This window comes from Ranitomeya variabilis, chromosome 7 (assembly GCF_051348905.1).
Source record: "Ranitomeya variabilis isolate aRanVar5 chromosome 7, aRanVar5.hap1, whole genome shotgun sequence".
In the NCBI taxonomy this organism is placed as follows: Eukaryota; Metazoa; Chordata; class Amphibia; order Anura; family Dendrobatidae; genus Ranitomeya; species Ranitomeya variabilis.
The window spans coordinates 38,006,364-38,020,220 of record NC_135238.1 but is presented as its reverse complement, the minus strand read 5'-3'; the positions used below and the strand labels follow the sequence as shown (position 1 = coordinate 38,020,220).

Here is a 13,857-nt window from a genome sequence, read left to right as displayed (position 1 = left end):
TCTTGATTGGCCAAGCTGCAGATGAATATTAGACATGAATTCAATGGACAAATTAAAAAAAAGGATCCATGATTAGGCTGAGTTCACCTTCTGCGATGACGTTGCTTTTATTATTTATATTTTTGTCGCAATTTTCAAACATCGGAACAAATAAGTTGTAAAGGAGAGCGGAGTGCGGTGGATCCTGGACGCTGCTGCTGACAAAGGTTAATCCAGGCGGTAAGTATAAAAAAAGTCCAATTTATTGCAACGCGTTTTGGATTTCAGATTAACACTTTTCCTTCCTCAGGCAAAATCACAGCGTCTTAAATTTCCGGCAAAGTGGATGGGATTTATAGAAATCTCCTGCCCACTGTGCTTTTTTTTTTTTTTTTACCAGGCGTAAACTGACCTGTGGTACGCGTTTCAAATCCTCAACGTGTCAGTTTCTCTTGCGGGTACGTTGAGTTTTCTATGCAGATTTCCCCATAGAATTGCATTAGATGCGAAAATTCCGCAGGTAAAAAAGCGCAGGTAAAAAACTCATGTAATTCGCACCTAAGTATATTAATAAACTTTTGTCAAAGCCAAATCCCAGGAAGTAACACAAGTAACCTAATCTAATAAGTGTAGAAATGGTGCTACATCAAAAACTCAGCAAAAGCTCATCATGGGAACGAAGCCTTAGGCCCCTTTCACACATCAGTATTTTGCTATCAGTCGCAATCCGTCGAATTTTGAAAAAAACGGATCAGGCGACTGATGCCGCCGGATCAGTTTTTTTTTCCATAGACTTGTATTAGCGACGGATCGCGACGGATGGACTCAAGTTTCATCCGTTGTTCGCCGGATCCGTCGAAAATTGTTTGTCCGGAGGCAACGAACAAAGTAACGTTTTTTGTCTCCGTCGAAAAAACGGACAGCGACGGATCCGTCACCGTCCGTCATTTGCTATATGGAAGCCTATGGCACCGGATCGGTCAAATGACGGAATCCAGCAGCGGATTCCGTTTTTTTTTAACTGAGCATGCTCCGCTTTTTTCCGATCCAATTAGCCAGCTCCCTAGTTGGATCGCTTGAAAAAACGAATCCGTCGCATCAGTTTTTCACATTCTGCGACGGATCGAGCCAACGGACTGTGACTGACGGCAAAAAACTGATGTGTGAAAGGGGTCTTAGTGGTCCAATAAAGACTTGTATTTCCATAAAATAACAATTTTTGGAAATATATGAATCCTTGGAAATGTATGAACAAATTGACAACTGTGTGATACCAGTTAGGTTGCGTTCACACGTGTACAGTTTTCCCGCGATATTTGAAACTGGCAACAAAATGGTATAGTATTGCCGCAAGTGCAGTGTGTGAACGCAGCCTTAGACAAGCTAAAGAGAATGTGAAACCAACCTAGAGAAGATCGTTGTGTGCTGATAACAATGGCGAGGTGGTCGGAATCCCCATACAGATGAATGGTAAGTCTGACCACCTCTCCACCGACAGTGGCACATGTCAGGACAGCGTTCTCGAGACAGATGGTCCCATTGGTGAGACCTACTTCTACCCTATATTTATGGCGTATGATAGGTATACCCTATCAGTATTGATCAGTCTGTATAAACAGGCCAGTAAACGAGTGACTTGTATGTAGTCGATTGGCGCTCGTTAATGGGCCAAAGCCGGCCCTGTCTAGATGGACCTTAAGGGCGCAGTCAGGCAGCCGTAAGAATAGGACCAAGATTGGAATTTAATGCATGGACTGGCCGGTGGCTCTTCAGACCTGAGCTGGACAACCGCATAGAAATACATGGAGCCATCACACTGACAGCTGCCGGCCAGTCCGTGCGTTCCAATCTCAGTCCCATTTATACGGTCGTCTAATATCGTCTAATCAGTGATCAATCTATCAGACTGTGTGGGGACACATTTTATTGAGAACAGAAAGGTGACCCGCAGTTATCAATTTTTCTATACATTTCCAGGAGGAGAGAGAGGAACAGCCCGATTAAAAGTTCCAATGAAAAATGCTCCAGAATTTTAATTTTATGGAGAACACAAATGCCAGGGGAGATGACATGTCCTCGTTCAATGTTTGGGGTTTGTATTTTTTGGTGGGTTCCAGTATACTTTGTGTATCGATTCCTCATGGTTGTCAAAACCACTACTGGCAGCCATTGAGTGGGTATCTTTATTGTTTGTTTCCAGTGGATCAGAAGATGACCTGGGCAAGTGCCGGTCACACTGGTGCAGGGCTCGGTACAGCTGTGGTACCATCGTCTTGTAACATGACCCGGATTTCGGCCCCGGCTTCTCACACATGTACAGTTATTTAGGTTTGGTGCCTGAGATCAGATAGCTACTTAGAAAACCCTGAGGAACAGATGTGGGCTTACATGAACCAATAAAATGATTAGCGTGCAGGACCCCCCAGGCCCATTTATGTGGCTGCTGTGTGGTCTGCAGTAACTGAGCTTTATGTATTTCTACGGCCTGAAAGCGATTTGTGCAGCTGCTGACGTCACGGGGGACTACTGACCCAAAATGGAGACTTTGCTCAGGAATTCTTCATACATCTTCCGCTTTCTCAGTGTGCTGCCCTGTGAAGAGTAATGGAGAGAAAAGATATTAGAACATTAGTATATATAATAACATAGTCAAATTGAATAAAAAATAGAGTTTTGTTAAAGGGGTATTCTCAAGTATGGAAGTTATCCCCTAACATTGGGATAATTAATAACTTCCCAATCACTGGGGATCCGACTGCTGGTACCCCATGATCCTGAGAACTGGTGATCTGAAGAGCATTTTTAGACTCTAGATTCCTATTGTTTCAGGAAACAATACATGTACATAGCCACAATGGTCACACTCAGACTAAATCTTTTGTATTGAAGCATCTAATGAGCGTGAGATGGGAGGACAAGCAGTATCAGCTGAGACATCATCTGATTGCTGGATCCCGTGTTATGAGCTGTCACCGATTCTTGTAATCCTGCCTCTGATGATAAGGAAACCGCTGGAAAATGATTGGGTTTTGCTGCAGAAAAATCTGCTGAAAATGCTCAACGTGTGCGCGTTCTCCATGGAACTTTATGAGCACCAACTGTCATCTCCTATCTCAGTAATAGCAAAGCCTTTATTCACTGGAGACAGATTTTACCCATGTTTTGGGAATTCTGAGGCTGAAAGATCAGTCCAGGAGGAGAAAGTAGCAGATTTCCCTGATAAGATATATTACAAAGTTTTTTTTAATTTTTATAAGTTCTATTGATTGAATGGGGAACAAAAATGAAAACGACGGTCACGCTTTCAGATCGGTTTTAGGAGATCTTTCACTCGGTCCTATCATCTTTGTGTAAAGCGCCAAAAAAAAAAGTTCATTTCGGCAAACAAAATTGGTGACGATACTCCCCACTGTTGTCTGGACATAGGAGGCAAGTGACCCGACTATAAATAGGGCAGGAATGCTTTTAGATTTTAAGAGGCTTAGGACAACTGGATCTCTCAAGACCCCCCATACTAAGCCTCTTAAAAGTCCTTCGGGGCAAAAAAAAAAAAAAAAAAGCTTCAATGTATCAATGCAGATTTGGAGAGCCAAATTAATTGGTCAGGAAGGTGACACTCAGGAGAAGCAAAACAATGGAAAGGTGCATTAAGTGCCAGGAAGGCGAAACAATAACAGAAAAGGCAATGGTAATAACTAGGTATAATAGAAATAATAATTAAAAAAAGGAAAATCACTAGAAAATATAATGATTTTGCGCGCATCAGTATATGTAAATCCAATTATTTCACACTACATTGCCCCGTGTTTCATATCCAGACACAAGTACTATCATAGGTATTACGTCGTCGTACAGGTGAGCAGACTAGATGTTATGGTATATCAAAAAGAGCCACAGCACTCAAGATAAAGGCGGTCAGCCAAGCCTTGGTTCAACCCATGGGCGGACATACCGCCGGTTCAACCGGTGCAGCTGCCCCGGGGGTCGGAGGCTCCGGGGGGGCCCCTGCAGGCAGGGCTAGCAATAGAGGCAGGCAGCTGCCTAGGGCCCCCACTTCTCCAGGGTCCCCCAGCTAGCGGCACATCACACAGCCACTATGGGGCCCCTGTGAGGCAGGGGGGCCCGCCTGCCACCAGCGTCGACTCCTCCGCCGCATTGAACTATACTGGCGTCTGCCGGTACAGTTCAAAGTAACGATGGAGGAGAGAGACTCGCCCTCTCCCCTCATTCCCTGCTCTGTTCTGCTCTGACACTGCGTTCCGGGCAGTGCAGTGTCAGTCGCCGAGACAGGAGCTGGGAGCAGCGCGGGCACCAGGAGAGGTGAGGAGTGTTTTTTTTTTTACTATAACAGGAAGATGCGGGCTCTGCTATATAATAGTACATGGGCTGTGTTATATACTACGTGGCTGTGCTATATACTAGTATGTGGGCTGTGTTATATACTAGTACGTGGGCCGTGTTATATACTACGTGGCTGTGCTATATACTAGTATGTGGGCTGTGTTACACTACGTGGCTGTGCTATGTAATAGTACGTGGGCTGTGTTATATACCACGTGGCTGTGCTATATTCTAGTATGTGGGCTGTGTTATATACTACATGGCTGTGCTATATACTAGTATGTGGGCTGTGTTATATACTAGTATGTGGGCTGTTTATATACTACATGGCTGTGATATATAATAGTATGTGGGCTGTGTTATATACTATGTGGCTGTGATATATACTAGTACGTGGGTGGGCTGTGTTATACTGCACACTACATGGGCTGTATTATATACTACATGGGCTGTGTTATACTACGTGAGCTGCGTTATACTACGTGGGCTGTGCTATATACGTGGCTGTGCTATATACTAAGTGGGCTATGTTATATACTACGTTGGCTGTGTTATACTAGCTGGGCTGTGCTATATACTACGTGGCTGTGCTATATACTACGTGGCTGTGCTATATGCTACGTGGGCTGTGTTATATACTATGTGGGCTGTGTTATACTACCTTGGCCGTGCTATATACTACGTGGCTGTGCTATATACTACGTGGCTGTGCTATATACTGCATGGGCTGTGTTATACTACGTGACTGTGCTATATACTACATGGGCTGTGTTATATACTAAGTGGATGTTTTATATACTACGTGGCTGTGCTATATACTAGTATGTGGGCTGTGTTACACTACGTGGCTGTGCTATGTAATAGTACGTGGGCTGTGTTATATACCACGTGGCTGTGCTATATTCTAGTATGTGGGCTGTGTTATATACTACATGGCTGTGCTATATACTAGTATGTGGGCTGTGTTATATACTAGTATGTGGGCTGTTTATATACTACATGGCTGTGATATATAATAGTATGTGGGCTGTGTTATATACTATGTGGCTGTGATATATACTAGTACGTGGGTGGGCTGTGTTATACTGCACACTACATGGGCTGTATTATATACTACATGGGCTGTGTTATACTACGTGAGCTGCGTTATACTACGTGGGCTGTGCTATATACGTGGCTGTGCTATATACTAAGTGGGCTATGTTATATACTACGTTGGCTGTGTTATACTAGCTGGGCTGTGCTATATACTACGTGGCTGTGCTATATACTACGTGGCTGTGCTATATGCTACGTGGGCTGTGTTATATACTATGTGGGCTGTGTTATACTACCTTGGCCGTGCTATATACTACGTGGCTGTGCTATATACTACGTGGCTGTGCTATATACTGCATGGGCTGTGTTATACTACGTGACTGTGCTATATACTACATGGGCTGTAAATGTGCTGCTGATTACATGATACTGTATGGTGATCTGTTAGTATTCATTCTGTCCCCATCATTCTTTCTCAGATGGTGGAATGAGGCCGGGAAACAAGCGTTGAACGACTTCAGTATTGTCGATCGCACTCATTTAGCGGCCTGAGATCAGCGCATGTAAATACAACCGAAATGCTTGTGTGTGATGTGCAATATGTTAGCATTTGGGGCCCCATTTTAAACTTTGCCTAGGGCCCCACTTTGCCTAAAACCGGCCCTGCCTGCAGGGTGGCTAATATTGAGGGCAATCTGGCCAGTTTATATGGCCCCGTGGGACCCCTGGCACATTGCCCTCATGTGTGGCGGGCAGGGAGCAATCCCTGCAGCTCAGCTGCCTGCAGGAGAAAATGGGAGCGGAGCTGCAGGGAATGGATCCATCCTGCTTCCTGTCTCACACAGCAGTGGCTGAATGACATCATCATTCAGCGTGGCGGCTGTGCGAGACCGGAAGCTGCCGGCGATGGTGGGGCTTCATGATACCGTGCACAGAGGTGAGGTGAGTGTGTGTGTGTAGTGTATGCAGAGAGGTGAATAGTGCAGTGTGTGTCTGTGTGTGTGTAGGTGGAGGAAAGCGCAATGATGGGGCGGAAGGCAATGATTGGGTTGACGGAGTGGGCAATGATAGGGGTGGTGGGAGGAGGAAAAGATGGAGGTGGTGAATGGGCAATAATCGGGTGGTGGGGAGAAAGCAATAATGGAGGTGGTGAAGAGGGCAATCATGGGGGTGGGGGAGAGCAATAATGGGATGCGGGGGGAGGAGGACAATGAGGGGTGTGGGGGATTGGGATGGGAGGAAAGGGGATTTATAATGGATTTAGGAACGGGGAGGTGGAGAAAGACGTTATTGATTATTATGTCTAACACAGTCCCTTGGTATATAGTGCACTCACTTATGTATAGCACAGTCCCATATATATATATATATATATATATACACACTCACTGGCCACTTTATTAGGTACACCTGTCCAACTTCTTGTTAACACTTAATTTCTAATCAGCCAATCACATGGCGGCAACTCAGTGCATTTAGGCATGTAGACATGGTCAAGACAATCTCCTGCAGTTCAAACCGAGCATCAGTATGGGGAAGAAAGGTGATTTGAGTGCCTTTGAATGTGGCATGGTTGTTGGTGCCAGAAGGGCTGGTCTGAGTATTTCAGAAACTGCTGATCTACTGGGATTTTCACGCACAACCATCTCTAGGGTTTACAGAGAATGGTCCGAAAAAGAAAAAAAATCCAGTGAGCGGCAGTTCTGTGGGCGGAAATGCCTTGTTGATACCAGAGGTCAGAGGAGAATGGGCAGACTGGTTCGAGCTGATAGAAAGGCAACAGTGACTCAAATCACCACCCGTTACAACCAAGGTAGGCCTAAGAGCATCTCTGAACGCACAGTGTGTCGAACTTTGAGGCAGATGGGCTACAGCAGCAGAAGACCGCACCGGGTACCACTCCTTTCAGCTAAGAACAGGAAACTGAGGCTACAATTTGTACAAGCTCATCGAAATTGGACAGTAGAAGATTGGAAAAACGTTGCTTGGTCTGATGAGTCTCGATTTCTGCTGCGACATTCGGATGGTAGGGTCAGAATTTGGCGTAAACAACATGAAAGCATGGATCCATCCTGCCTTGTATGGAGCATCTTTGGGATGTGCAGCCGACAAATCTGCGGCAACTGTGTGATGCCATCATGTCAATATGGACCAAAATCTCTGAGGAATGCTTCCAGCACCTTGTTGAATCTATGCCACGAAGAATTGAGGCAGTTCTGAAGGCAAAAGGGGTCCAACCCGTCACTAGCATGGTGTACCTAATAAAGTGGCCGGTGAGTGTATATATATATATATATATATATATATATATATATATATATATATATATATATATATATATATATTATCTTTGTCGCCTTATAAGGAGCGGGGCCCAGACACATATCCTGCACAGAGGCCCCAAGCTGTCTGTGTCTGCCCCTGGTTCAACCGTCAGAGATTCTCTATTACATGGGGAGAGTGGAGTTTGCTGCTGTCAGACACCAATGGCAGCAACTTCTTTTCCCTAAAAACAAAATGATTGGGCATTTCAAAATTATGATATGTATGATCCTCACTTCCGCAGATACCATCTTTTAGCAATCTACTTTTTAATATTTTTGATCCAGTGCAACATTTTTAATACCAATTGTAAGTGGACCTGTGATTTGTTCCAAAAAATTTAGTTAAACACATTGTAAACAAAATCTCTGGGATCTCCTGATTGTGCAGCTTTTTTCCATTTTGTGCTGGCTCGCTCCATTGCACAGATATTCACATTTGTTTCTTCTGGAGCGCAGTATGTGAAAGCTCCGCTTATAGTGTAACTGGGCGTTTCTTCAGAGTCTTCTCTGGGAGCATGCGCTTTCATCCCTCCCTAGCACGTGCTGCCAATCACAGCAGGACAGTGTCTGAGATGTCTAGAGCAGCTGCTATGTTGTGATTGGCAGCATATAGGAGAGGTGAAAGCACACGCCCCCGGAGAAGATTCTGAAGAGATTTCACATACTGCGCTCCAAAAGAAACAAATGTGAATATCTCTGCAATGGAGCAACGCAGCACAAAACAGAAAAGAGTGGCAGAATCAGGGGAGCTCTGGGATTTTTACAAGGTATTTACTTAATTTTTTTGAGCATATGACAGGTCCTCTTTAAGGTCAGTAAGTTTGCATTTACCAAATCCTTTGACATTTTAGGTGGCTTTATTGTGGGTCTGTTAGATCTCCCACCGTATTTCAGCTTAGGGATATGTGGTTGTCTATCATTTAATTCAGTATTTTCAAGTAAAAAGTTGTCAGGACTCATAAAAAAACTTGAGGAGCCCACAGACATTGATTGACAGCTTGCCTAGAAACCAAAGTGATCAGCTGTAATCTGCAGCTGTGCGTAAGTGTCCAATTCCTCCACAGCGCTACTACAGGGGGAAAGAGGAATTACACAGTTTGTATATTACTTAGAACTACCATGTCCTCCAAAGTGAGAGACTGAATTGGTTACTGATCCCCGCTTTGGCTCAAAGAGGGAGTCCTGAATTAGGGACCCTCAGAAATTATTAGTAGAGTATCCAAAAATGAATAGCCACTAATTGAAGCTCCACTTTTATCTATCAGTTATTAACATGTGTTACAAAAGCCATTTAATCATCCCTATTAGAAGGGTGTAGCAGTCAACAAAAAAAAGATTACTCACCCCCCACCCCATCATCTTTGCAATGTACAGCACTTGTAGTGTTAACACATGCCCTTCTCTGAAAGGATGCAGTGTGAAGAACTTGTACTAAATATGGCTTTGGCCGGCAACCCTGTGCGCTGAGGACAAGTCATATGCCACAGTGTGAAGGTATCTATGAAACAGAGATTGCGAGCTTAGATTATCTTCAAAGCTTTGCCACACTGTAGGATAAGCTTTTCAGAAATGATGCCAAGAAAAAATACCAAGTGTCCAACTTTCTGTGCCAAGAATCAGTCAATCAGGCCCAAGCCCAGAGGTGAGGACTAGGCCTTTACCTCACCCAGAACAAGTGTGCTTTTCTGTTCTTTCCAAAATCGGAAACATCGAGCACAAGAAAGTGAACCCATTTTCAAACAGTTTATTAGTGAATTTGAAGTTATTAAAGGGGGGTCCTCTGGAGATCTTCTTGACCAAAGAGAAGAAAGAGTGTCCAACAAAAAGTGTCTATCTCCTTCTGGAGGACCTGAGAACCCATTCATTTGAATGCTTACCGTGTAATGCCTAATTTCCCCTGTGGAGGCGCTGCAGGTAAACTAAACACTACAAGGTTTTCCCACAGATTACAGCTGATTGCTGAGGGTTCGAGAAGGGCGATAGTTTGTGATCAGTCTAAAGCGAACCCTCTAACAAGCAGGGACTGTCCACAGCGTAGAACTTCTTTAACCCCCTAACGCAAAATGACATTTAGGTCCGTCAGCTACTGGGATGCCCGTATGTGGAGGGGTCTCAGGAGCTGAGCTCCCTACACATGCAGCGTATGCTGGTCATGTTACACAGCCAGCATATGAGTCTATCAGCAGAGGCCTACATATGCTCCTTCTGCTACCAAATTGGACTTTTAAAGGGAATCTGTTACCATATTTTTGCTACTTGATCAGAGAGTATTATAATTTAGGGGCAGACACCCTGATTCCAGTGATGTATTTTGCTGTTTTAATAACATCAGTGTTTTATCAGCAGGAGATTATGACTAGAGGACTAGGTGTCTCGTGCCTCCTAGTCATCCTGCTCTGTGTAACCACGCCCCCACCACTGATTGGTAGCTTTCTGACAATGTACATAGAAAGCTGCCAATCAGGGATGTGGGCGGGGTTATACAGAGCTTAGAATTGAAAGCACTGCTAGATCACAGCAGAGCAAATAATGATTTTATCAAAACTGTATCAAGCAGCCCGGTAAGTGGTAGATCGCTGGAATCAGGCTCTTTTCCCCTACGTCATGCTGCTCTCAGTTTAAATAGAAAAAAAACTGTTGATAGATTTTCTTTAATAGGGTAAAAAAGCCAACCAACATCTTCTTCCAAAATGTCTAATATATAACAATAAAGTAAATCCATCCAAACAGCTCTGAATCCAGCTGGAAAGATGACTCCTTTGGGGAAAATAATTTTGAAAGGATGGCAACATGAAGACAGGGCGTCATTTTCCAGCCACACATCATACATAAAGGAAAGAGCGTATACACAGATATCCAGAAATAGAGGGGATTTGTTGTAATTTGCATGCCATTAGCATCTCATTATAGACTGTAGATGGAAAGTCTAGACCGCCACCGCTGCGGTCCATGACAGACGAGGCCAGTACAATACACCCTTTCTGGTTTCCTATGGGTAATGAGTCATATGGTAACTACTAGAACATCCCAAGTCTACGGCCTTGATCTCAACATCTTGATATCCAACTCCAGGAAGGAATTTCAAGAGATAAGACCGATATGATCCTTCTTCTAACCTTGAAATGCCAAAGAAAGGTCAAGAATAAACCACAAGGTCAACTTCCGTGATTGGGTAGAGTCTAAAAACATGTGATTATTTTTACTTTGTCCACCTTGTGTAACCACACTTTGCACTTCCAGACGAGGGATGGGAGTGGAGATATTTTTCCGGGAGGATTTTGCAGGTGTGAAAACCCCTGCTAATCAGCGGCCAGAGACCCACAACCATTTTTTTTACATGCGTACAGTGCTGTGATTGAGCATAAAGTCAATGGTAAGACTGAGGGAAGTTGGGTTTCTGATTACAGGTGAGTATACATGCCAGGTAGATGAATAGGACCCTCTGTACTGGTTCACGAAGAGGCCAGCAGAGGAGGTAGACGGGTATGACAAGTGAACTGCCCACTTGTTTGCTGTGGATTTAATGTAGTAATCCTGTGACATAGTTTTGCTGCGATTTGCAGATTCGAAGCACGCTAGGAGGACTCAAGCATCTCAGAATTTTCTTCTCCTGTCCACCGATAATCCCGCTCTGATCTGCCGTGCCAACCGCGCCGCCGCTGCTTCAAAACTTCTGGCTATATATAAACACAAAACATCTAGCTCATTACATTCATGGGCGATTACAACATTGTGATCATGCTAAGTGGAACGGATCTTGACAGATTGCCTTGTGAAGGAGCAAATATTACAATGAAGGGTCTTCCATTGTAATAATTCACAGCGGGAGATGTTGACGCAGCAGCTTAACCACTGGATCTCCATGCTCCTGCCATTCAGTAGCAGAGCAGGCGCTGTGAATTGATGGGCGCCTTAAGGACTTCTCCAAGGTTTCCTTCAGTTGTCACAGCCTTGGTTTCCAATGGTCTTGCATTTGCCCTGGATTTATTCTGTAACCAAGACCAGCTCCTTTGGAGTTTACGAGCAGAGCCAACACCTATCACATATGGCATTTAGCACTTCTTGTCGGCATGGCGGTAGACCTACCAATTTCCAAAACTTTTCCCAAAAACTGATCAACCTTACCATCCTTAAGAAACCGAAGGTGAAGTGAAGAGCATTGGTAATCTTCTGACAATGGCACCAGTCAATGGGGATAAATTAGGCAGACGGTGTGTACTATTAAAGTTTATGGGACCGATTCATCAGAGCAATTTTGCCCGAATTCTGGAGTAAATTGCTTTAAAAAGTTGCAAAATTTTTGTGCAACTTGGAGTTATGCAAACATTTTTTCAACTTTTGGCATTTTCAGTTTCTCCTTGCTCCGCCAAAATAAGTGGAGCAAGGGAGGGACGGGGGCAGAACGCCACAACTTGTCTAATTCAATGCTGTGGCATTCCTTACGCCAGAAATCTATTGACTGGAATGAGGTTTTTGATGTGGTGCATGGAGGTGCACACCACTCGTCAGATGCTCCTTAATGAATCAGCAGTGTTTGACTCCAACATTTCATTTAATTAAGACCGGTGAGAATATCTGTGTTGGGCGCAAGAAAAGTTTGCTGGTTAGATGGGCGTATCCGAGCATTTAAAAAATAGCAGGTCTAGTGGGGTGTTCATAAAATGCAGTGGTTAGCACCTATCAAAAAGAGTTCAGGGTCATACATGATCAAGGCCCATGTAGATGACCGGATGTGTGTCGGTAAAGCCCCTCATACACATTAGACTAATATTAGCCGAACCTGTTGATATCAATGGGTTTGGTTGACAGTAAAATTTGTGGGCCTATCCATTGGGGGAGATAATTATCTGGCATGTCCAATTTCAGACTGCCTATCATTTTGTTCTCTAAGAGATAAGTCGCCACCAGAGATGTCCGGGCAGCGCCTCTGTCAGACAGAGTAAGTGTTCCTGTGTATGGGAGAAATCGGCGGAAACATTGTTTGTCCAACAGCTATCAAAAGTGTATGAGGGGGCCTTTACTTACCTGTGGAACAGATGGCACTAGGGTTAACTAAGGGATGAAAGGAAGTCAGTGGAGGCAGAGCTAAACTTTAGGAAATGTTCTTCAGGGATCCTTGAACCCTGGCATTCATGTGCACAAATATCCACCTACCTAAACACTTTTCAGACCAAGTACTCCCCTTTATGGCAGCGGTACTCCCTTATGGCAGTGCACTCATTCACTAGGATAAGGCAACCTTCAGCAGTGCCAATATTGTTCAGGAATGATTTCATGAACATGACAAAGAGATCAAGGTATTGACATGGCTTTTAAGTTCCTGAAACATCATTCCGATTCGGCATCTGTGGGACGAACAGTTGGATCCATGGAGGCCTCAACTTGTACAGGACTTGCTGGAAATATCTTGATGCCATCGATCAGAGGACTCCTTCTGAGGTTTTATGGAGTCCATACCTCACTAGGCTAGAGCTGTGTTGACGATACAATAATGGTTTTTAAGTTATGGCTGCCCAGTGTATCTTCCCTTTATTGTATACCAGTACCACCTTCCTTGTTTCTTGCTCTTCTATCTCCTACTGTCTGATATCTGGAATCTCATTTCCACCAAACCCCACATACTTATCAGTTTTTGATCAGCACTGGAAATTAATAAGGAGCAATATATTTTTTTTACATTTTTTTTTTTTAAGTAGGTGGGGTTCGTGGAAGCAGTAGGTCCTCCTGCTGTACGGCAAATTTACTATGGTTGAAGACGGGCTTTCTGTTGCACAGATGGCTAAAGATGCATTGATTGTATTAAGAGCTATGCAACTGTTATAAAATTGGGCACTTTAGATTAAGACCAATATTCCATATTTTCCTATATTCCCTCCCCTATGCTCACAACCTTACTCATACAGAGCAAAACAGAATCATATTGATTTCAAACCATATGAGGACATCTTCCTGTTTACAAAAAGCAATTGAGACAGAGGTGTTTCTGGGTTTTTCAAAATGGGTCATCCTAAAATGTAATCTGCGTTATAAAAATAACAACTCCACTTCTGGTAAGCTCCTGACACATGTTTGGGAATCTTATTAATAGCTATGCTTTATGAGCCAACTTTCATTTTAGGATTCCTGGTCCTGCAATATATGAACATCGGTGGAAGGCTTACTGAGATCTTATTTC

General features: G+C 43.8%; 1 protein-coding gene across 3 annotated transcripts in view; it reads right to left on the bottom strand.

Moving 5' to 3' along the window:
- Positions 1 to 13,857, bottom strand: part of PRKAR1B (protein kinase cAMP-dependent type I regulatory subunit beta) — a 185,779-nt gene that overhangs the window by 30,064 nt on the left and 141,858 nt on the right. For all 3 annotated transcript variants that reach the window (XM_077274886.1, XM_077274888.1, XM_077274889.1), the window contains exon 8: positions 2,511 to 2,571. In XM_077274886.1, the coding sequence (XP_077131001.1) occupies positions 2,511 to 2,571 (61 nt within the window). The remainder of the gene's footprint in view (positions 1 to 2,510; positions 2,572 to 13,857) is intronic.